The 24,901-nt window shown below is 36.0% G+C and overlaps 1 protein-coding gene across 4 annotated transcripts; it reads left to right on the forward strand.

The window, feature by feature from the left end:
• Nucleotides 1-218: 218 nt before the first annotated feature.
• Nucleotides 219-24,360, forward strand: PNISR (PNN interacting serine and arginine rich protein). 4 transcript variants are annotated; one of them, XM_044245166.1, is made up of 13 exons: nucleotides 219-306; nucleotides 9,283-9,362; nucleotides 11,203-11,321; nucleotides 12,758-12,946; nucleotides 14,302-14,525; nucleotides 16,006-16,177; nucleotides 17,263-17,453; nucleotides 18,955-19,092; nucleotides 19,522-19,621; nucleotides 20,348-20,401; nucleotides 21,469-21,639; nucleotides 22,689-23,775; nucleotides 24,019-24,360. In XM_044245166.1, the coding sequence occupies exons 3-13, from the start codon at nucleotides 11,234-11,236 to the stop codon at nucleotides 24,047-24,049; spliced, it is 2,445 nt and encodes an 814-aa protein (XP_044101101.1). In that variant the 5' UTR covers nucleotides 219-306; nucleotides 9,283-9,362; nucleotides 11,203-11,233; the 3' UTR covers nucleotides 24,050-24,360. The 4 variants fall into 4 exon arrangements, with proteins under 4 accessions (XP_044101101.1, XP_044101119.1, XP_044101109.1 ...); XM_044245174.1 differs by having other exon boundaries at nucleotides 224-310; XM_044245155.1 differs by lacking the exon at nucleotides 219-306 and adding an exon at nucleotides 342-464.
• Nucleotides 24,361-24,901: the final 541 nt, after the last annotated feature.

Consider the following 24,901-nt stretch of genomic DNA (forward strand, 5'->3'; position numbering starts at 1 on the left):
CATGACTCAATTAAAAGGTATCCTACAGGAATGTTTAGACACTTGCACGGTGCCGACTAAGAAGTCCCAGGAGCTTTGCCCAAAACAAAAATGGCGTCGAAGCAAGTTAACTGGCTAATAGTCACGTGCTCAAAGACCAGGATGGGGGACAATATGGCTTCAGATGACAAGCGGATGTTATTATTATTCACTTCCTGGTGCAACCAATCGGGCGCCATCTTGTCTTGTTCGTGAAGAAGTAGAAGCATCGGAAGGTTTGGAGAGGTATTACAGGAACGGTGGCGACAACGGTGTTCCGGAATCAGAGTGAGTAAGTGGTGGAGAACAATTACGCGTGGGGACTTGGCAGGCCTTCTTGGCTTCTGTGGCGAAGCTAGCATAACTTAAACACGTAGGCTGCGTACGCTGCTTGGCGCGACCGCTGGAACCTCATCTCCTTAAAGCGGCGGTGTCCGCCCGACTTGGTGAGTCAGAGCTATGGTCTCAGGGAAAAGGAACTGTTGTTACTAAAGAGAATGCTTACGACCCCTTGCTCTAACTATGAGAGTTTTCTCTTGGATGAGAAGGGACTAATTGTTGGGCTCCTGACCGGCCGTTAAGCACTGCGCGTGCGCAGTGGGAACCCCCTTATGGGGAGGGGGTGCAAGGGGGCGGAGGAGGCGGAGGAGGCGGGGGCCTGGACCTGGACCTTCTGCGCTGTGCAGTTCCGAGTACGCAGGCGCAGCCAAGGGCAAATGCGTCCAGTTAACTACAATTTCATTCCCTAGTTTGTATTTTTGTTGTGTTTTTATTCGGTGATGGACATTATGTCTTAAGGTCCACGAGGGAAAGAGTAGTATCCAGCATTTCAATTTTATTATCTTGTGGTGAATATTATTATCTGAACATCACGGGCACTCGACAGATTTTGATTGTTGATGGCTAATTCATAGAAGAGCAAAATAAACTTGAAATTTGTGACGAGTGCAGCAAAGCAAAAAAACAAAACTTGGACACAAAAGAGTCACCTGTAGGACTATCTCGTGGGGCTCTAAGGGTAGTAACAGTAAACAGGTTCTTTGAAGATGTTCATGAGACTGTATTTTAAACATACTTAGTAATAGTTTATTTTTAAAAACCTTTTTTGAGTTACAGAAAAAGTGAGCATATGGCACAGACTTCCCATATAAACACCCCGCTTTACACACAGTTTCTTTATTATAAATCAGTATGATATGTTTGTTACAATTAGTGGACTAATATTGACACATTATTATTAGAAAAAGTCTCTAGTTTATTGATATATCCTGAGTTTTAACCTAATATTTTTTTTCTGTCCCAGGATTCCGATTAGGATACCATGTGACGTTTAGTTGTCGTGTGTCCTTAGCCTTCTTTTGGTTGTGACAGTTTTCAGGCTTTCTTAGTTTTTGATGACTGTTACAGGCTGAATTTTGTCCCTTCAAAATTCATATGTTGATGTCAGTACCTCAGAAGTAAATCTATGTGCAGATAGCGTCTTTAAAGAAGTAAAATGAAGTCGTTAGGGTAGGCCCTGATCCCTAATGACTGGTGTCCCTTATAAGAAGAGATTAGGATACAGAGGGACGACCGTACATATAAAAGCATAGAAGCCAGCCATAATAAGCCAGAGAGAGGCCTTCAAATGAAACCTGTGGACGTTTCTGTCTTGGACTTCTAGCCTCCAGAACTATGAGGAAATAAATGTCTGTTCTTTAAGCTACTTAGTGTGTGGTACTTTGTTATGGCAGCCCTAGCAAACTAATTTAGTGACCGTGACAGTTTTGAGGATTACTGGTCAGGTATATTGTAGGGTGCCCTCCTACAGGAATTTGTCTGATGTTTTTCTCATGGTAAGACTGGCGGTAGGGGTTCTGGAGAGGAAGATCACAGAAGAGCAGTGCCTTTTTCAGCACATACTATCAAGGGTATGTAATATGAATGTGATTTATCACGTTGATATTGACGTTGATCATCTGCTTAGTGTATGACAAGTTTCTCCACTGTAAAATTACTCTTCCCTATCCATCTCCTCCTTTCCACACTGTACTCATGAGAAGGAAATCTTTTTGCACAGTATACATTTGAGGATTAAAGAGTTACGTTCCCTGTCCTTTAGGGTGGAGTATCTGTAATTTACTTGGAATTCTTCTGCATGGGAGATTTGTCTGTCCCTGCCAGTTTACTAGATCATTTATTTATATTAGTATGGACACATGAGATATTTATGTCATAAGTGGTTATAATACAATGTTACTTTATTTTGTTGCTCAAATTGTTCCAGCTTTGGACATTGGGAGCTCTTTCAGTTGTCTACTGTGACCTGCCCCCATCCTTTTAATATTTTCATTTAAAAAAATTTTTTTTAGCACGTTCTTCTTGGCACTGTAAGGTATTCCAGGCTCATTTTGTATATATATATTTTTTTAATCTCTGTCTGAAGAATCACTTATTTCTCTTAAGAATTTGGATTCTTTTTATTGGAGACGTGTATTAGAACCAAGATATGTGTGCTCTCTGTTAACTGGGGTGTTGTTTCCTTTAGGATTGCTTGCTCTCTGTACGTTTATTTTTTTAATTATCACTTTTTTTTTCCATACCAGTAACCAAACTATCCAATTCTTCAAAGTTTTGAGTGCCTCTTTTGATCTGTAAGCTGCAAAGTATTTCAATATATAGTAAAATGTATGTCCCAGCAAGTAGCAAAAGTTTGTTTTTTACTTTATTTCAAATGATTATAAGGTTAGCCTTTATTGGGGCCATTTCCACCTAACCTGAATTGAAAAATGAATTTTTTTTTTTTTTTTTACTTTGAGGTCCAGTCACCTGGTATGTAGGGCTGAAATGGCAAGGGAGAAGAGGTTTGTTGCATTTTATGGTTTTTTACACTGTGTATGTGATGTGAGAAACATTTCACCATATGCATCAAAAGCATGGATGTGTTTCTGTATCTCTGATTTTGCAGTTGATGCTTAAGTGCACCCCCCCACACACACACATACACACAGAAAGGAGGGGCAGAGGGAGAGGGGAAGAATCTTAAACTCCATGCCCAGTGTGGACCCTGATGTGGAGTTCCATCTCATAATCCTGAGATCATGACCTGAGCTGAGATCAAGAGTTGATGCTTGACCGACTGAGCATCCAGGTGCCCCTTATTTATTTTTTTGATGCGTTAAGTGCTTTAAAACAAACACTACATTTTTATCCTCTTCATCTTTGTCAGTCTGTGAGAGGACTTCTGCAAATACTAATGATGTCCTTTACACAAGTAATTTTAAGAACCTTAGAGCAATGAATATTCTAATGTAGAATCATCTAAGAAATGGATAAGATAAATGATCATTTCTGGTTATATTCATTTCTTAGAGTTACTGTAACAAATTTCCAGAAACAGTGGCCTAAAACAGTAGAAATTTATTCTTTCACAGTTCTCTGGGCTAGAAGTCTGAAATAAAGGTTTCTGCAGGTCCATGCTTGCTTGCTCTACTCCCAGCTCCTCACCCCTGTTGTAGGGGAAGATCCTTCCTTGCCTCTTTGTCTCCTCCTAGCTTCTGGCGGTTCTCAGCCATCCTTGGTTTTTCATGGCTGTAGGCACATCACTCCAGTCCCTGCTTCTTTGGTCATAATGGTGTTCCCTGTGTGTGTCTGTGTTTCTAATAAAAAACATCATTGGATTAGGACCTACGTTAATCCGGTATGACCTCACATCTCGAATACATTTGCAGAGACCCTGTTTCCAGAAAGGGTCACACTCATAGTTTATGGGAGTGTGGATAGGACTTACACCTCTCTTTTTAAGGGGTCACAGTTCATTCTATAACACTTGTCATAGTCATGAGTTAGATTTTTCCAGCTGTATGTGATAACTTACATGATCTGATCCAAATCCCAGTTGTTTCCAAGGAAATAGCATAATAAATGGGATTAATTTAACCCCATAAAGGGAAAGGCCTGCAGCCTGCCTGATCTGTAATCAGATTTTCCAGATTTGAGAAGTTGAGCCTGAGGATCGTTAAAATTAAGGATAAAGAAAGGACAGATAGGGGCGCCTGGGTGGCTCAGTGGGTTGAGCCGCTGCCTTCGGCTCAGGTCATGATCTCAGGGTCCTGGGATCGAGTCCCGCATTGGGCTCTCTGCTCAGCGGGGAGCCTGCTTCCCTTCCTCTCTCTCTGCCTGCCTATCTGCCTACTTGTGATCTCTCTCTGTCAAATAAATAATTAAAAAATCTTAAAAAAAAAAAAAAAAAGAAAGGACAGATATATTTGAGTTGATTTTTGATGTTATAAAATAAGAGTAGTAGTAACAGAATATTATTTCCTTCATTGAATATTAGTGTACTTGTAAATAAATTTTAGCGAAGAGTAAAGTATTTCATCACTTAATATGGGCAAAGAAGCATGGATAATTCAAATAATTCTAAGACTCTGCCCTCAAGAAGATCTTGTTTTGAGGAAAGAAAAAAAGAATGGAAATTCATTGTAAATCTCTGTAACTATATACTGTATCATGTTTAACTTACCATCATGGAAATTTCCAAACAGTACAAAAGTATAGCGAACTCTAATGTACTTAGCACTCATCTTTAACAGTTACCCTTCCAAATCATTATTAAACCAATGTGTAAATGCCATTTTTAAGGCAGTGAGGCTGTTAAGATAGAGGGTTGTGTTACTTCATTGAAAAATACTGAAGTTACGGGGCTCCTGGGTGGCTCAGTGGGTTAAAGCCGCTGTCTTCCGCTCAGGTCATGATCCCAGGGTCCTGGGATGGAACCCTGCATCATCGGGCTCTCTGCTCAGCAGGGAGCCTGCTTCCCCCTCTCTCTCTTCCTGCCTCTCTGCCTACTTGTGATCTCTATCTGTCAAGTAAATAAATAAAATCTTTAAAAAAAAAAAATATATACTGAAGTTACAAGATAAAATTTTTTATTGTTGCTATATGTGCCTCATATTTCTGTTTTCCAGTTATGTTTATTAGTGAATAAAGAAGGTTTTATATGTTGAAGATGAAGAAAGTATGGGTTTTCTAAATCCTTGCCATCAAATCACTTACCAGTCATGTTCTTTAATCAAGAAATAATTAATGGAATCTTTATCAAGTATTGTGCTAAATGCTTAAACATACATAAAAGTTTATATTAAATTATTTGAATATACTAAGTATTTTTTAAAAATCTGTCCCTTTACAAAATTCAGCAGAACTCTACATTTTATTCTCATGACCAGAGAACCCTTTTTGGACTATAGAAATTTACTCCAAATCCTTCATAGGAGAATGAGACAGAAGTCAGGTTATTTGTCCATAGTCTCATCATTATATTACTTGTGTGATGTTTATTGCCAGAGTCACTCAGGACTGTGCTGGTCAGCTTCTTCTTCTTTTTTTTTTTTTTTTTTTTAAGATTTCATTTATTTATTTGACAGAGTGAGATCACAAGTAGGCAGAGAGGCAGGCAGAGAGAGAGGAGGAAGCAGGCTCCCTGCCGAGCAGAGAGCCCGATGCGGGCCTCGATCCCAGGACCCTGAGGTCATGACCTGAGCCGAAGGCAGCGGCTTAACCCACTGAGCCGCTGTCAGCTTCTTTTGATTCTTTGTCTCTTTTAAAAAATCTATAGATTTATTTATTTATTTATATTTTTAAAAAGATTTTATTTATTTATTTGTCATAGAGAGAGAAGCGTGAACAAGCATAGGCAGACAGAATGGCAGGCAGAGGCAGAGGGAGAAGCAGGCTCCCTGCCAAGCAAGGAGCCCGATGTGGGACTGGATCCCAGGACGCCGGGATCATGACCTGAGCCGAAGGCAGCCGCTTAACCAACTGAGCCACCCAGGCGTCCCTATAGATTTATTTTTAAAAATACGCACTTAGGACACCTGCGAGGCTTAGTCAGTTAAGCACCTGCTTTTGGCTCAGATTATGATCCCACGGTTCTCGAATCAAGTCCTACATTAGGTTCCTTTCTCAGTGGGGATCCTGCTTTTCCCTTTGTCTGCCGCGGCCCCCCCCCCACTTGTGTTCTCTGTCTCTCGCCTTGCTCGCTCTCTCTGACAAATAAAAATCTTTGAAAAAAATATATATTTAAAAAATAAAAACACGCTCATGGGGCATCTGGGTGTTTCAGTCGTTTAAGCATCCAGTTCTTGGTTTTGGCTCAGGCCATGGTCTTTCTTGGGTGTGGGATTGAGCCCTACATCGGGCTCTGCCCTCAATGCAGAGTCTGCTTATCCTGCTCCCTCTGCTCCTCCCACGCTCGCTTTCGAGCTCTTGCTCTCAAATAAATCTTTAAAAAAAGTAAAAATACACACTTGTGGTAAAATCATTCAAAGAACACAAGGATTTAAATAATCATTTTCTGATCTGTTTTCACTTCCTAGAGCTTATCAGTTTAAGACTTTTTTGTAATTTAGGAATTTTCTATACTAAATTGGATTTTTTTTTCAAGAGTTATTTATTTGAGAGAGATAGAGTATGTGTGTGTCTAGTGGAGAGGGAGCAGATGGAGAGAGATCTTAAGCAGACCCTGCACTGAGTGTGGAGCCTCACATGGGGCTTGATCCCAGGACTCTTGAGATCACGACCTAACCAAGAGTCAGACATCTAACTAACTGCCACCCAGGTGCCCCCCCCCCTTTTTTAAGGTTCTGTTTATTTATTTGAGAGAGAAAGAGAACAAGCAGGGGAGCAGGAGAGAGAGGGAGAAGGAGGCTCCCCAGTAAGCAGGGAGCCTGATGCAGGGCTCCATCTCTGGACTCTGAGATCATAACTGAGCTGAAGGCAGACACTTAATGGACTGAGCCGCCCAGGCACCCCTAAATTGCATTTTTAATAAGATTTTATTTATTTATTTGACAGAGAGAGCAAGGGAGAGGGGCAAAGAGAGAGGGAGAAGCAGGGAGCCCAATGCAGGGCTCCATCCCAGGGTCCTGGGACCATAACCTGAGCCAAAGGCAGATGCTCAGCCAGCTGAGCCACCCAGGTGCCCCTAAATTGCTTTCTTAATTGAAAAGCCTCAAGTGGGATCATAGTTTCTTTCACTTCTTAAGGCAGTTTATTTATCAGTATATGTCAGCATATAAAAGTCCAGCATATAAAAGGCTGAATAACAATTGACTGTATGGTTCACTTTTATCTCTGACTTTGAGTGACCCTAAAAACAGGTGTTCCCTGTAACAAACATGTTGCAGGTTTTTGGGTAGTATGGTGAGTATACTCCTGTGGTTTAAGTTCTTAAAGTGGAATTGCTAGGTCAGAGGGACCTAGCGATAAATCAAACTTATAATTTTAATAAAATACTGTAATGCTAAATTGTCTCTCCCAAAAGACTATTGGGTATTTTTACCTTCTTCCTCATTCAGCAGTTATCCTCTGTAGCCAAGTCAAGTTTCTCAATTGCAGACTTAATTGAAGCAATTTATTAAATACCTCCTGACTTCTTCTTTGACTTTTACTTTCACCTTCTTTGCTCTATTTTTATTCTGTTTTGCCTCTCAAAATTTCACATTTCTTTTTTTGTATTTTTCTCAGCCTAGGTGTATTAAACACTGTGTATGAATAGTTTACGTAAAAACTTGGGGGAGTAAGAGGCCTTGGGAAACATAGTAAAACTAGAAGTGACTGGTTTCAACAAACAAAACTAGCTACAAGTAAAACAAATCAAACTCTTGAAAATATGCAAGTAAAAACTTTTGAGGTTTTTTTTTTTTTTTTTTTTTTTAATAGTTAAAGCTTCAATTTATGATAGACTGAGAGGTAGGGACAGGAAGATATTTTTCCAGAGATAAAATGAAATCTGGTTAAGTGTCAGATTGCTTTTAAAGAAGAAAAAAGAGTTGAGTAAAATGGCTTGGCTTGATTACCGATGCCACTGCCCCCCTCCCCCCAGCCCAGTTGTAAGCAAGTACTAGCACAAATGATAACTGAGAGCGTCTTTCTGGCAGTATTAAGCATTAATTTTTGAAGGCTCTTTTGCTGAGTTTTCATGTGTTTCTCATTTAATCCTCACAAGAACTGTATGAAGTAGACACTTATATGTCCTCCGTTTTACAGATGAGAAAACTGAAAATTAGAGAGTGGTTAATTTGCCCGTGTTCATGCAGCTAGGGAATGGTTTAGGTAGGCATCATGAACCAGAGCTTGTGCTCTGAAGCCCAGGTTACAGGTGATGGTTAGAAACTAAAAAGGAGAACTGAAAAAGTTATACACGATAACCAGAAAATGTAAGTAAGTGAAAGTAACTTCATAGTGATTTTTTGGGAAGTAAATATGTATTGGAAATGATGATAGGGAGTCAGTACAGTTTTTTTCATCATTAAAGTGGTGTTACTAAATGCATATCTGTTTGCAACTCTAGGAGGCACTGAATAGAGCTAGTTATAATGCCTACATTGTATGAGTTTATAACCTAGGACAGAAAAATCCATGCGTTGCGTTCTGATATACCATTAGAGCTTTGGAAAACGCAGCAAACCATGCTTACACCAGCTTTTTGGTTCTCATAAATACAACAGTTTCCTTATCATTAACCTTTTAAAAGTAAATGGAAGGAGCCAGAGACAGTTCATTTTTTCAGTTGGTATTCAGTGACTGCTGTGTGCCAGAAGCTGGAAGATAAAAAGATGAATAGATTTGTCTGTTTACCAACTTTTTTTTTTCAATTTATTTATTTTCAGAAAAACAGTATTCATTTTTTCACCACACCCAGTGCTCCATGCAATCCGTGCCCTCTGTAATACCCACCACCTGGTACCCCAACCTTCCACTGTTTACCAACTTTTTAAAAGCTGTTAATCTAATGGGAATAAAATGCAAACGTTTGAAGGACAAATTGTTTTCACCTTGCTGGTGTTAATTTTTAAACTTAGAGTTTTATCGAAAAACCTAAATTAAAGCATTTACTACTTCTTTGTGCCATTTAAGTTAATACCAGGTGGATGAAACTTCTTTTCAAATGTTTGTTGTTCTTTTTTCTCAGTATATATAACAGTACCTAAATTGTTGGACATTGTTTTGTATTAATAAATTGTTCCAGTAAGTAAAAAGGTATTTTGAGAGGAAAAATTTTTTAAAAAGTGTTGCTTTCATATTTGTGATGTACCTATTTCCCTTAACTTTATAAATGGTAAGTAGTATCTCATTATAAAGTTAGTGGAAGAAAAATCTCCGGATTAATTTGAAAAAGATTACACTTTTATGTTGTATCTCTGGAATTTGTTTTTATTCTAGTAATTCTTCATAATTTAAGAGTAAACATGTGCTCCTTTTCTCCCCCCCCCCCCCCAGGGCATAAGTAATCTTGCTGCTATGCTTCCAAGCTGTAGTCTGAATCAACCTACATTTTAAACGGAAGGTGAACCTCTGAGGTCAGTCAAAATAGCAGTTGGTATTTCTTCTGGGTATCCCCTCTTTATTTGTTACCTTTTAATTAAAGTTGTAAAGGGTTCTAGTAAGTCATTTAGCTTTTAAAGTGTTTAAGGGTATAATTGAAAAGGAGGAGAGGGAAAAAGGAGAGAAGAAAGAAAATCTGAAGAAAGATTAGAAAAAGAAGCATATGTAGCTTGGAACTGAAATACAGTCTAGTGGTTGGTTTTAGGTGTGGTGCTATTTAATTTCTATTTTGCCATATTCCAGTGATGCTATTATAATCACCAACTGTATTAGTGTAACTAGAAGTCAAAGTCAAGGTAACAAAAGGGCTGCTGCATATTTCATAATTTACAGTGCTCTTCAGTTGAAAGGTTAGGATCTGCCATTGATAGAACTTTATAACATTCTGTGAATGCTGCAAAGACCAGAGCTGTAAACCCTTTAAGAGACTGAATCGTACATAGCAGCCAGTTGTCCTATTTGAGTGGGTATTTCTCACTTTTTAATATGACTTTTTTATTTTTTGTGATCCTGCTTGCTTTTGTCTTGTTTTTAGAGTAGAGGAAAAGGTCAGTCTAAAAAGATTTATTTAGTAAAAATTTATTTAATGCCTGCTCTATGCTAAGTCTCAAAAATGAAGAAACATACCCTCCTTACTATGTGTGTCATTGGTTCTTGAATAGGGTTGTATATCATTGTTGGATGAAGTACAAATATACTGGACTTGTAGGAATTTTAAACTTCTTATTATGAAAGTTTTTAAAAGTAGTTTTAAAGTTTTTTAAAGTAGTTTAGAGAAAAGTAGACCCCTGTGGTGAAACCCCTCCCCCACACCCATCACCTAGATTCTCTCTCCTTTTATTTCCCATGCTATTTACGTGTTCAAGAAACTTGGGTCTTGGTAGACTCTCTCACTTTCTGGATTTGTCCGATTGTTTCTTTTGATACTGCCTACGTCATTCTTTTGTTCCTTATAATTTCTTTATTCTGGAAGTAAGATCCAAAAGCTCAAATGGATTCAGTTAAACATTTTTGGTGAACATATTCATAGTAATTCTGGGGACACAGTATATCTCAGGAGGAGATTCCTGATAGTCTTGTAGGGGTGATAGTTCAACAACCTTTGTATTTGATTTCCTATCAACTTTTAAGATTTCCTGAGTCAGTTGTTTCATTAGGTTTGGTAATATGTGATTTTCTAATTCTATTCTACTTTTGCATTTGTTACCTGTAATTAGAAGAGTTTTCCTTCCTCAGCCAGAGCTGTTGTTTGGTTGCCCTTTTTAAGGAGTCTTGGTTGGGGAGAGATTGAATCACTTTTTTTCTTATAATCTTTTTTTTTTTTTTTTTTTTTAAGATTTTACTTATTTATCTGACAGAGCTCACAAGTAGGCAGAGAGGCAGGCAGAGAGAGAGGAGGAAGCAGGCTCCCCACAGAGCAGAGAGCCCGACGTGAGGCTCGATCCAGGACCCTGGGATCATGACCCGAGCCAAAGGCAGTGGTTTAACCCAGTGAGCCACCCAGGCACCCCTTTTCTTATAATCTTGAAAATAACTACATTTCCAGAGATCTGTATTGAAAAAAAGTAGATTCATCCCATCTTTTTAGCTAAATTGATTAGAGCTGTGCTTGCCATCAAGCTCTGACACCATCATTAACATGAAATTTTGTGCTTTTGCTTGCCAGCCTAAAAATTCCAGTTGCCTCTGGCAACCTATTGACCAGAATTTTAGAGCTCTGATCACATAACTGTATCATCCTATAGTTTTTGATGTGTGAGCTTTTAAAATTAAAGAACTCTCATTCTCATTTTTAAACTGTTTATTTTATTAAAGGTAGAAAATCAAATATATTTTAAAAGTCAGGATGTGGGATCAAGGCGGACAGCCTTGGCAGCAATGGCCCTTGAACCAGCAACAGTGGATGCAGTCCTTCCAGCACCAGCAGGATCCAAGTAAGGAAACAAATTGAATTTGGAAGTTGGGGAAGGGGAGATAGAGATGAGTGGGAGATGGGCGATGGGATTAAGGGAAATGGAATTAGGAGTGATTTATTGGAGCATTTTATGAACAAAATTTAATCTTTCCTCATAAATAATATGGCTATACCATACATATTAGGGAATGAATTTCTCTTTGGGGGACTTCCCCAAAGAGTAGAAGAAAGCCTTATGAATATTTACGTTTTCAAAACTGATGTAGTTCTTGCTTTTCTAAAGAAAGAAAAAAATCTTCCTTAAATGTGTTGCTTAAGTAAAGCACACTTTTGTTTTTTAATTCCAAATCTTAAAATTCTATGTAGCTCATAGTCAACTGATGTTATGCTTTATATCTCATTTAAAAATTTCTTTGTATTATGGAATTTAACAAGCATATATGGATGTAGAAAAGAATATAGGGGACCCCTATTTATTACTTAGCTTTAATAGATGGTCAGTTTTGTTTCATTGATGCGACCCTTTCCACTGCACTGCTTTTATTGGGTTAATCTGTTTCTGTTCCTTTTTTTAATACCTACATAGCTTTGTATTACAGGATAATACTGTGATTTAATAAATCAATTTTGGATGATTGGGTGTAGCTTTTTACTTTTTGAAATAATTACCATAATTTTGTGTACATGTCATTGCGTTGTTACTTGTCCAGTAATTTGGTGAGGAAAAAAAATCCAAGAACTAGGTTTGTTACATTGCTGTTGCACATTTGAAAAGTTTTAGATACATATTACCTAAGTTCAGCTCCATCTGGGTTGTGCCAGATGAGTTTTCTTTAATCTTCACTGAGATGTGAAAAAAACATCTTACGCTTCTTTGTATCCTTTATTAATAACATTAAATCATCTTAAAATGTTATGTATAGATATTGGAGAAGGAAGAGGACCTTTAAGATAGCAAGGCAATACATTTTGAATAAAAAATGACTAAGAAGTTGTTAAGCAGTGTATTTTAACTAGAGAAGGAAAAGAGGGCGATGGTGCAGAGGAACATGGATAAAGAACTATATTTCTCTGAAGTCTTGGAATTCTCTGTAGGCCTGGGTAGGTCCTGTTTGAAGAAGTGGTGTGTGAGTTTGATCATTTGTGTTATAATTAGTTAAAAAAAAAAAGACTTAAAAGTCTAACTAAACTAAGGTACAGGGGATAAATTTCTTGGGAGTTAATATTAGAAATAACAGTTAAGAGTGTTTTACTGGAGGTTTCTGCAAGTCTTATAGTTAAATCATTTTGTAGCCTGGATATGGGTTATTTTCTAAGCATCCTTTCAGCCATAACATACTGTAATATTTAAAATCTCTAGTAAGGAATAACTGAGATGTTTGTTTTACATAGAGGCACTATTCTTTTAGCTTTTAAATTCTGAATGTTAAATTCTGCTATATTAAATTATGTTAGGCCAGATTGACTGGGCTGCATTGGCTCAAGCTTGGATTGCCCAAAGAGAAGCTTCAGGGCAGCAAAGTATGGTAGAACAACCACCAGGAATGATGCCAAATGGACAAGATATGTCTACAATGGAATCTGGTCCAAACAATCATGGGAATTTTCAAGGGGATTCAAACTTTAACAGAATGTGGCAACCAGGTTTGTTGTTTCAAGTTATCCAGATTTTAGGACTATTTTTAAAATGTGGGTTAAATTAAACTGTTTAATTTGCTTAGTTTTATGACTTCTTGAAATTAATGGTCCTTAAAGAATAGGCAGTTTCATTTAGATTTGAATTTGAAATTTTGTGGTTAAAGTTGTTCTGTACTCCGTCTGCTAGCATTGTGGCACTCAGTTTGATTCTTTTCTTGGTTCTTCATTCCTAGGCTGACAGGGGCTGGGAACACTGGAAACCTCACTTGGCATCTAGGGAAGAGAGCATTCTATGTCTCTCTGTTGCAACCTCTGGCCTTTTCAGAAGCAGCACTGGCAGAGCAAAACATGTCTAGCCTCTAATTAAAGAAATACTGTGTCACTATGTGACAAATTAGTCTGTCAAATATACTCTGCCCCTACTGTCCACCCATCTTTTTCTTCCCTTTTTTTTCAGATAGTGAAGATCTTCCATAAGTTTTTGTGTTTTATTTTTTGTTTGTTTGCTTTTTTTTACTTCACACTATGATTTAGATTTCTTGATGCTAGTTCAGTTTTCCATGTCTTGTGTTATTATTTTTAGTAGTCACTTCAAAATATTTATAGAGGAATCTTTAAGTATGCTAATGGTGAAGTTTTAATCTCCCTTTCCCTATTGATACTTATTGTTTCTCAATGTAAGAGTGGAAAATTCAGGAGGTAAACCTCGAATATCACTTTTTAAAGAATAATGAATATTCTAATCTTTGATACTCTGAGGTAGTTTATTTCTAGTTTTCTTGAAGTTACACCAAATTTCCCCAATTTGAAAATGTTCTGGTTCCCAAGTTCAAGTTAAATAACTTCCCTGGCATTCCTACTCCCCAACTTTATTTTACTGGCTCTCTTTGTGACCTGGGCAAGTGATTTACCTCTGTGTGCCTTAGTTTCCCCTCCTTAAATTGGCAAAAATAATACCTGCTTTCTCCCTACCTCACAGGGATGTTGTGAGGATAAATGTGTTCATGGAAGAAAGAAATTATATATAAAATCTCAAGGTGTTATTTTCTATGGTATTGTTATTGAACAGAAATAGAAAAATTCAACAAAAAATTGCTTTGGATTTTGTTACATTTATTAAAATTTTGGGCATTTGATTTTTATATGTTTAGGATATGAATTAGAGTGGAGTTAGCTCATTTGAATTATTTATTAGTTTAATTAATTGCTTATTTTTAAGATATACAAGAGGAATTTGACCAAGAAGTCATAAATTTTTAAATCTGTTTCTTTGCTGAAAAATCTTTCTTGAGATCTTAAAAATTTGTGTTGATTTTGTTATAACCCCCTGTTGAATGTTTTTATGCCTGAATCCTAAATAGAATGGGGAATGCATCAGCAGCCCCCACATCCCCCTCCAGATCAGCCATGGATGCCACCAACACCTGGCCCAATGGACATTGTTCCTCCTTCCGAAGACAGCAACAGTCAGGACAGTGGGGAATTTGCCCCTGACAACAGGCATATATTTAACCAGAACAATCACAACTTTGGTGGACCACCCGATAATTTTGCAGTGGGGCCAGTGAACCAGTTTGACTATCAGGTGAAAGATATTTTGTTGCTTTAATATTGTAGATGTGCACGTAATCTACCATTCTTTGGAAGTGTTTCATCAAGAGTACCTAAGATCTGTGTTTCACTTTTCAGTCTTGTACAGATAAGGGCATATTATGTCTCAGAAAAGTTATTGATTTTTGGGTATTAAAATCATTAGATTCTTATTTTCTGGTTTTTGGTTTGCTTAGGAGAATGATATAAAGGATCGTTAGGGAAATGTTTGGATAAAATGAAAAATATGTAAGTGCAATAGCTATATGATGTTTTCTAATAATTTTAAAGTGGTATATTTAAATGTTGAATAAAGTTTAGAAAATTCACAGTAGTTGAATACATTATTTGTCAATAATAGATTATGGATAAGACATGAATAAAATACATGAAGAACAGATCATCTTCCTAAATGCAGTTCCTTCTGCTATGTAGAATTATGACTTTTTCTAGTGAGGTCATTTTTTTCCCATTCTGACATGACATGTTAATGGAGTTGTACATAATTTCCTTTGTAGCATCTTATTCATTCCTAGGGACATAGAACTCTATGGGGATAGTATCATTATGTGGGGCTTTATTTTCTCTAACTACTCTGCCAAGGGTCCACCCTTAAACTATAGTGCTAGGTGTCATTTTGAAATAACTGATTGCAGTTGTTAACCTTATAAACTGAACTATCATAATTTAAATTTTTGAAAAAATTCACATTATGGACATAAATACCAGTATTCACTTTGAGAGTAATCTTTATTCATACATACTCAAATATTTGTGGTATACTCATGCTTGGTATACAAATACGACCGTTTTTGTTTGGTTTGGTTTTGAAGAAATGTAGAGGCAGGGAGCTTCTACTCACACCCTAATATCTTGATAGATCCCTATGCTGACAAGCTAGAGAGCTCTCTTGGTGATGGGCTTAAGAAAAGCCTCTGAATAGCAAAACTACAAAAAAAATTTAATGATTCAGTAACTTTTATTTTGTTTAAAATAGATAACTTCTTGCAAGATTACAGAAACAAGTTCCACTAAGAAATAACTTGGAATTGATTTAAAAATTTTTTTCTTCTATTTTCTAGTTACAGAAAAATTGACATTTGATACCTTGGTAGTGGAAGGACTAGTTTATAAATGGATTCAGTATATATATATATATATATATATATATACACACACACACACACACACACACATATATACATAAAATACTCTTTTCTCTACTTCTTGAAAATAGTGTATTAGCTGAGTTTTAGATGGCTCTTCACATTTACATAGGCAGAAAATCTTTATCTTTCTTAAGAATAGTAAGCCTAGGTTCTTGGGGTTACAGAAATATCGGTGGATGTTAGAACCATGGAATTCTTGGATTTGCTGCACACATGGATTTCTACTGTCCCAGTTCATAACACACGTGTGTCCCAGAGAGTATATTGTATTAATGTGAAGAAAAATAAACTGCAATACTCTTTCAGCATGGGGCTGCTTTTGGTCCACCGCAAGGTGGATTTCATCCTCCTTATTGGCAACCAGGACCTCCAGGACCTCCAGCACCTCCCCAGAATCGAAGAGAAAGGCCATCATCATTCAGGGATCGGCAGCGATCACCTATTGCACTTCCTGTGAAGCAGGAGCCTCCACAAATTGGTAGCTATTTAAGTTTAGTGAACCGCAATTGGCATGATTTCTTGATCATGTGAAAAAACTATCTTATTTTCTTAAATTGTTTTGACACTTCTGATATGTTAGGAATTGATAGTTTAAAACCGTATCATTTTATAGTCATAACCCTTAAAATTACAAAAAGGGTACTGGTATAAAATATAAAAAGTTCTCAGTAATTTTCTTTAAAAGAAATTGTTACCTTAAACTCCAGATTTTGTGATGAATTGTAAATTTATCATTGCCATAGCATCTTGATATTTTTTCAGTGTTGATAGTTTGATACATTATGCCAATTTATGAACAGTTGTTCTCTATCTGTTGTCTCTTTCCACTCTCCATTCATCTGATACGCTAATGTCAGATTAATTTTCCTTTTATTATTTCACTTTCCAGAAATATTTTGGCAGAAGATTTAAATTTTTAACATAACTAACTTAAGTCTAACAATAAGTTACAGACTTAAACTACTTTATATTTAGAAATCCAAATTGAACATATATTATACCAGAATGTTCAAGTGTTAACTTTCTGTTACGAAATAGACATTTTAAGAAGATTCTAACTTTTTTTTTTAACTTACGGAATCATACTTGTTCAGATGAATTCTCAGTGTGAAAGTAGACATGTGCTTTTGTTTGTTCTGGTTCCATATTTTAGGAAGCAGTGTAGTCTAAGAGTTTGGCTTGGAATTAGTGCCCATCACTACTACTGTCTCTTTAATTTTGAGCGCATCACTTAATTTTATAAGCCTCTGTGTTCTTATTTGTAAAAGAGATTGAGTAATAGTGATTTTTTTTTTTTTTTTAAGAATTCAGCGAGATGGTGGTTTTAATGTGCTTTCATAGTGCGTGGCTTACTATAAGCATTAACACAATATTCACTGCTGTCATTAAAAATGATTTTAAAAAAGAAGCATAATGGTTAGTGGGTTGTTTTACTATGGTCTTACTGGAGAATGATAGTTATAAGCTCTCAAATGGCACCAGTTTGTAGAAATCTAAGAATAAGGAACTCATGGATTTGTGATTTTTACTTAACTTAGAAAGGTTTCTTTTCACGTGAAACAGATGCAGTAAAACGCAGGACTCTTCCAGCTTGGATTCGAGAAGGCCTTGAAAAAATGGAACGTGAAAAGCAGAAGAAATTGGAGAAAGAAAGAATGGAGCAACAACGTTCACAATTGTCCAAAAAAGAAAAGAAGGCCACAGAAGATGCTGAAGGAGGGGATGGCCCTCGTTTACCTCAGAGAAGTAAATTTGTAAGTGTTAGAATTAACATGAAAGTCCATGTGATTTATATGTGAAAATTACTGAAATAACTAACTAGTAATGAGCACTGAAAGTAACAAAGTTTAATCTTTAAAGCTTCATCATTTAGATGGCGTGAGTGGTTTAGGAATTTTTTTATTTAGCAATAATATGCTCTCAGATGACATGATAGCCACAGCACTGGCCAGTATGCAACTCTGGAAATAGGTAGGCCTTCCAAGGCCATTTTGTGCTTCAGAAATAAATCTTGAGCTAGCAAGGTTTCTAGATTTAAGCAGACATTGGTTTAGCTTAAATGTCACAAATGCCATAAGTTACTTTTTCTTTTGACAAAAGAACGATGCCAAAGATGTGGTTTTTTGGTGGGTATTAGGAAGATAAGAACCAAAAGACTGCCACTATTAAAGTTTACCTTTTTGGGGGGTAATTTTTAACTCTTTAGATAAAATAATGGATTTCCAGATTTAGTAGGTTTAAGTGTCAAAAAATTGTTTGAAGATGATCTTCCCTCTTCTACAGGCCTCTGGGCTTGTGTTACATGTAGTCTTCCCCTGGTTCAAATAGTCTTTTGGACTAGTCTGAAATTAGTGTTTCAGTGATCACCTTGTCTTTTACTTAGTAGGATATATTTTTTTTTTTTTAAGATTTTATTTATTTATTTATTTATTTGACAGCGAGAGAGAGAGAGAGAGAGAGATCACAAGTAGGCAGAGAGAGAAGGGAGAAGCAGGCTCCTTGCTGAGCAGAGAGCCCCTTGTGGGGCTTGATCCCAGGACCTTGAGATCATGACCCAAGCCAAAGGCAGAGGCTTAACCCACTGAGCCACTCAGGTGCCCCTGCTTGGTAGGATTTTTAAGGGTAACTGCAGGACACTTCTTTGCCTAAGAAGAGTCCCCCTTTTAAGGTGTGCTATCTAGATACTGAAAACCTACAGCCAGGAACAGACTGACTGTTGGCCTTTCCTCCATCTGAAGTACATCTCGTTTCTTACCTGCCCATTTCATAGCGAAAAAGAAGCAAATTTCACTAATTTCAAGGCCAGTTAAGATCTGCAAACTGACTTTAGACTTTTTAAATTTTTAAGTCACATGGTTTTAGGTAAATACCTTAAATTTGTAAGTTATTAAAGTTACATTGAATAATATAAATGTGGTCTACTTATCCAAAGTTCTATAAGCCACTCATTTCAGGACCATCATATATAGTGGATATTAATTCAGTCAGTTTTAGCATGTTACATTCCTGGTTATTTATAAAATAAAGTCAAAATTAACCAAGGAAAAATTGAAAAATAATTAAAATACTTGATTCTTATAAGCTGTCTTGTAATTTTAGATTTCTTTTCATGTAACACTTTATACTACTAAGTGAAGGCTGTCATTTTTATCTGTTCGTAGACTTTTTAATTTGGGGTTTTAAAGTAGTGTGTAAGATAATGATTTTACATTATAAGCCTGAATTTGGGTTGCACATACTGTTACTTATTTTTAGGATAGTGATGAGGAAGAGGAAGACACTGAAAATGTTGAGGCTGCTAGTAGTGGAAGAGTCACCAGAAGTCCATCTCCCGTTCCTCAGGAAGAGCACAGTGAACCAGAGATGACTGAAGAAGAGAAAGAGTATCAAATGGTAGAATGTTAAATTTCTTACCATGCACTGAATTTTAAAAAATTTGTTATTTTTATTATTTATTATTTTTTTTTTTTGGAGAGGGAAATGGGGACAAGAGGGGGAGAGAGAGAATCTCAAGCAGGGTCCATGCCCAGCACGAAGCCCGGCATGGGGCTTGATCTCACGATCCTGAGATCATGACCCTGAAATGAAGACTCGGATACTTAACCAACTGAGCCACCGAGGCACTTCAGCTTATGTGTTTTAGAATAATTTTCAAATATGCAGTTGCTTGGAATGGTTGATATGATCTCTTTAAATATGTTTTATAAAGTGGCTTTGCACATTAATTTTTTTTAAAAAGTCAAACTGTATTAGTAACTATAATAATTAAGTTAAAAATAATACGCATAAATGTATGTAAACACATAAAATATCCTTCCATAGATGTTGCTGACAAAAATGCTTCTAACTGAAATTCTGCTGGATGTCACGGATGAAGAAATTTATTATGTAGCCAAAGATGCACACCGGAAAGCAACGAAAGGTATATCGTGGGTGTTCTTGGTTTTGTTTTTCTGGGAGTATTTTGGTTTTGGTGGCTATTTTGGACTCTTTTTGGTTGTCCTTGCTGAATTCTAGCAGATATTTGAATATTTTCTTCTTGCATGTTTTAACTCTCCAGGAAAGTTTAGGTTTGTAGACACCATATTAAAACTATATGAATATTTTTCTTTTATTACCCAACTTGCCTGAGTGCAAATGAGCAATTAGGTTGTTTTTCTATAAAACATATAGTGGAGAAATTCTTGATATTTGATTTATTTCACCTGATTTTGTTTTTTTATAGATACCATGGTATTGGTGTATAAGTTCTAATACAGTTTAGTTTCACTAGTGAATTGAATCAGTTTTCACAGTTTACCACTTAGAGTACTTACAGAAGCAAGAAGTTCACCCATCCCCAGCCCCTCTATTTTTAGTAACACAAAATATATTGAAAAAAAAAATTATGGACCATACCTCAAAAATAAAATAACTGATGTAGTGGTCACATTTTTCATCATTATAAACCAATTTCAGCTCACTTCAGAATTATAATTTCAAGGCCAGACATGCTACTGGTTTAAAGTGAATGTTATGTTTTTAATGTTTCTTCTCTCCCCAAAAAGCAGCAATAGTAGTAGATTTAACAATACCATAGACTCTCATGACTATGAAATCGTGGCTATTTGTGTTAACATGTTGTTCCTGTTGTTGATGTGATACAAAGCTCCTGCAAAACAGCTGGCACAGTCCAGTGCACTGGCTTCCCTCACTGGACTCGGTAAGTGTTTTCCTTATTTGTGAGAGGGCCTTAAAGAGAAAATCACACTTACCTTGTCTCTCTACGTGTTCTGTTTTGAAACTGTACTATTCCTACTCAATTTATAAAACCTAGGTCTTAGGGTTATATCAGTTTCTAAAAGGTCTGCCAATTTTTTTTTTTGCCTAAAGCGTTCACAGAGGGATTATTAAAATCATTATAAATGTGACTAATTCATAGTTTATTGGGGCAAGTTGTAACAGTTCATAATTTAGCTGTGATAATATTTAAGCTCACTTTCTGAATTATTTGCATACGTGCTTTAGGGAAGAACCCGTCCTCTAACGCTTTTAAGCACCTTTATGTACATTGTGTTGTAGTAAGTTGAGTTTTAACATAGAGGAAAAGAGTTTATCTTACCATAGTATCATAGTAGTGATGTGTTCATAATTTGCTCTTTGCATGATATATTCTCAAATATATGAAAGCTTAAACGTGCCTTTTCCGCATCATATCAAATTAATCTTTTTGGGGACCAACAGAAATGCTTAGAAGCAAATGCCCATGTGATTTTGTGATGATTACTATGTAGGTCACTTCAGGGTGGGGAGTAGTTTTAGCACCATACCATTTCTGACCAGTGAGAATTACAATATTCTAATTTTTTTTAGGGAAAAATACTTTTCATAATACCTGGGATTTCTGAGCTTTGAACAATGAAAGAATTAATTTTACAAATACTTTCAGGATGATCAGTAGTTGAATTGACTATGCTTTAGTGAGCCTTTGTTATTGCCCTGTTAAATGGTTTTGTTGTTTTGCGCGGACAGTAAAACAAACCATTATCATGATTCCTATGTGGTGAGAAATACATGAACTATTCCAGAAAGAATGAGATTCTGTTAATTTTCAGGAGGGATCTATAAACTCCTTAAGAATTGGAATTTATACTTCTCCCCACCCCGAATAAGCATATTCTTCCAAGAAAAGGCAATGAAAAAAGAAATTAGCTTTCTTCTCGGACCTTAAAAATTTTTTAGTGTATAGAATAATTTTTCCATATGATAGACTGGGCTTTATGCACACAGGTGGACTGGGTGGTTATGGATCAGGAGACAGTGAAGATGAGAGGAGTGACAGAGGCTCTGAGTCATCTGACACTGATGATGAGGAATTACGGCACCGAATCCGGCAAAAACAGGAAGCTTTTTGGAGAAAAGAAAAGGAACAGCAGCTATTACATGATAAACAGATGGAAGGTACATCTTTAGACTCCCTTAATTTTTTGTCTAGTTCTGTTTGTGTGTGTGTGTGTTTTAAATAACCAGACAATATCAGGGGCAGAATTAAGGTTAGATTATAGATAATATGTGACGTAACTGAAACTAAGGGTTTTGGCCTACTTGTAGTTTTTTTCAAAACTACAAAAGCTTGTAGTATTCAAAATATGTAGTTTATAAAAGGTAAACTTGGTCTTGTTTTGTAAGACATTAATTTCAGTAGCTGTAAGTTAGTGTATTTTCATTTCTAAAGTTCTCATAATGAAGAAGAAAGCTTTTGAAATAGAAATATATTTGTAAAACTAATGTAAAGTAATTTGTAGCTAGAATATTTAGTGTGTAGCTAGTATATTTAAGGAAATAGAAGGCTTTTAGAAGCTTTTTTATGCAAAATACTGTATATCTTCTTTATAGTTTATATAATGATATTAGGAATACTGAAAGTATTTTGAAGTTTTTGGAAAAATCATACTTGGACGATTGGGAAGGTAATTATTAAGAGTTAGCAGTTGAAAATTCCCTATAAAATTACTTACTTACCTTTAAGTTGCCTTATTGGACAAAAGGGAAATCTTTTTAGATTGCTTGAAATGTACCTTTATACTTCAGTACCCTGTTGCTGTATTGTCTAGGAGCATGGCTAACTACTTGTAGCTATTGAACATAAGAAATGTACCTAACCCTAAATTGAAATAATGCTGTAAGTATGTGTAATACATAATAGATTTGAGAGATTTTATGTGCCCCAAAAAAGCAGAATATCTTGGTACTCTTTTGAATTTATTACATGTTGAAATGATAATGTTTTTGATATATTGGGTTAACAACCTATTGAAATTAAGTTTATCTTTTTTTAATTTTTTTAATGTAACTCGACAATTTATAATTGCTTATGTGACTTGTATCCTATTTCTGTTGAAGAATGCTGTTTCACTGTTATGATCTAATAGCTTGAAATTTGGTAGTTGGGGAGGTTTTTTTCATTATACATTGACATTTCATAGTATTTTTGTCTTTTTCTCTTTCAGAAGAAAAGCAGCAAACAGAAAGGGTTACAAAAGAGATGAATGAATTTATCCATAAAGAGCAAAATAGTTTATCACTACTAGAAGCAAGAGAAGCAGATGGTGATGTGGTTAATGAAAAGAAAAGAACTCCAAATGAAACTACGTCAGTTTTAGAACCAAAAAAAGAGCATAAAGAAAAAGAGAAACAAGGAAGAAGTAGATCAGGAAGTTCTAGTAGTGGTAGTTCCAGTAGCAATAGCAGGACGAGTAGTACTAGTAGTACTGTCTCTAGCTCTTCATACAGTTCCAGCTCAGGTAGTAGTCGTACTTCTTCCCGATCTTCTTCTCCTAAAAGGAAAAAAAGACACAGTAGGAGTAGATCTCCAACAATTAAAGCTAGACGGAGTAGAAGTAGAAGTTACTCTCGCAGAATTAAAATAGAGAGCAATAGGGCTAGAGTAAAGATTAGAGATAGGAGGAGATCTAATAGGAATAGCATTGAAAGAGAAAGACGAAGAAATCGGAGTCCTTCTCGAGAGAGACGTAGAAGTAGAAGTCGCTCAAGGGATAGGCGAACCAATCGGTCCAGTCGCAGTAGGAGTCGAGATAGGCGTAAAATTGATGATCAACGTGGAAATCTTAGTGGGAGCAGTCATAAGCATAAAGGTGAGGCTAAAGAACAAGAGAGAAAAAAGGAGAGGAGCCGAAGTATAGATAAAGATAGGAAAAAGAAAGACAAAGAAAGGGAACGTGAACAGGATAAAAGAAAAGAGAAACAAAAAAGAGAAGAAAAAGATTTTAAGTTCAGTAGTCAGGATGATAGGTTAAAAAGGAAACGAGAAAGTGAAAGAACATTCTCTAGGAGTGGTTCTATATCTGTTAAAATTATCAGACATGATTCTAGACAGGATAGTAAGAAAACTACTACCAAAGATAGCAAAAAACATTCAGGCTCTGATTCTAGTGGAAGGAGCAGTTCTGAATCTCCAGGAAGTAGCAAAGAAAAGAAGGCTAAGAAGCCTAAACATAGTCGATCGCGATCCATGGAGAAATCTCAAAGGTCTGGTAAGAAGGCAAGCCGCAAACACAAGTCTAAGTCCCGATCAAGGTAGTATACTTTTTAAAGTATTTTGTCTGATTTAAAAAAAAAAATTTGACTGAATTTATTCAAAGTTGAAAGTGTCCTTTCTCTCTCTCTCTTTAATAACAACTCAGTTTGGTACTTGATAAATGAACATAGTCTTAAGTAATTTTAGAAATCCTATATAATAATATTTATTTAAAAATTGCAGATTCTTTAGTTTAAAATACATTTTTATTTTTAAATTTGTCTTTTCCCTTTTTTTTTCAGATCAACAACCCCTCCCCGTCGTAAACGCTGAGGAATGATGTGGCAAGAATGCCATGATGTTTAAAAAATTCCATGAGTTTTAAGGGCTTGTCTCATTATAGAGGCACATTGTGGCTGTGTAGGTGAAACCAGAATCTTTTTTTTTTTTAATCTGTAAATAGGTGTACTTTTTCCAAATGCTGCTCCAAGTTACTTAATAGGATTTCTTTGTATTACATTTTTTTCAAAAAATAGTGCTTAATAAGACTATAAACATGCCATTCTCTTTCAGCTGTAATGTTCTTAAAATTATTCTTGAATGTACTGTGATGTCAATAAAGCTCTTCAGTTCATTTTTGTTAACCTCTTGCACCTTAATTTTATGATTTTAATCTAAGGAACGTACTTTTATAAAAAGGCAGCTGGAATTTTGTATAACAGGTTTTAAAGGTACTTCCTCTCATCTTCCCCAAAGAAAATGGTTTTAACTTAATAGTTTGTCAAAGTTTGTAAATTGTACCCATGGATTTTTGTCAAATTCCAACTTTAAGGGTGTGGAAGAGGGCCAAAAATAGACCTTTCCTTTCATTTGGAAACATTTGACAGCTTTCTAAACTTTTTTTTCCTATTTTGAGGATTTTCAAGTAATATATTCTCTGTGTATAAAGTATGGTTTACTTCTGTACAGTGAAATTGCTGGAATCAATCAAGCCAGTGCACCATTAGAGTCATTTATAAGGAACAGTTGTGTTTGACACTAATAGTCAAGTCTGGAATTCTATTCTGCAATTATCCACTTCTGTTTTAGAAGCATATTTCAAACACTGGGGATATTACAGAAATAAGACTCACAATTCAGTGTATTTATTTATATTTTTAAAGTATAATATGACCTCAACTCAGT

Source organism: Neovison vison, chromosome 1 (genome assembly GCF_020171115.1).
Source record: "Neovison vison isolate M4711 chromosome 1, ASM_NN_V1, whole genome shotgun sequence".
NCBI classification, from domain to species: Eukaryota; Metazoa; Chordata; class Mammalia; order Carnivora; family Mustelidae; genus Neogale; species Neogale vison.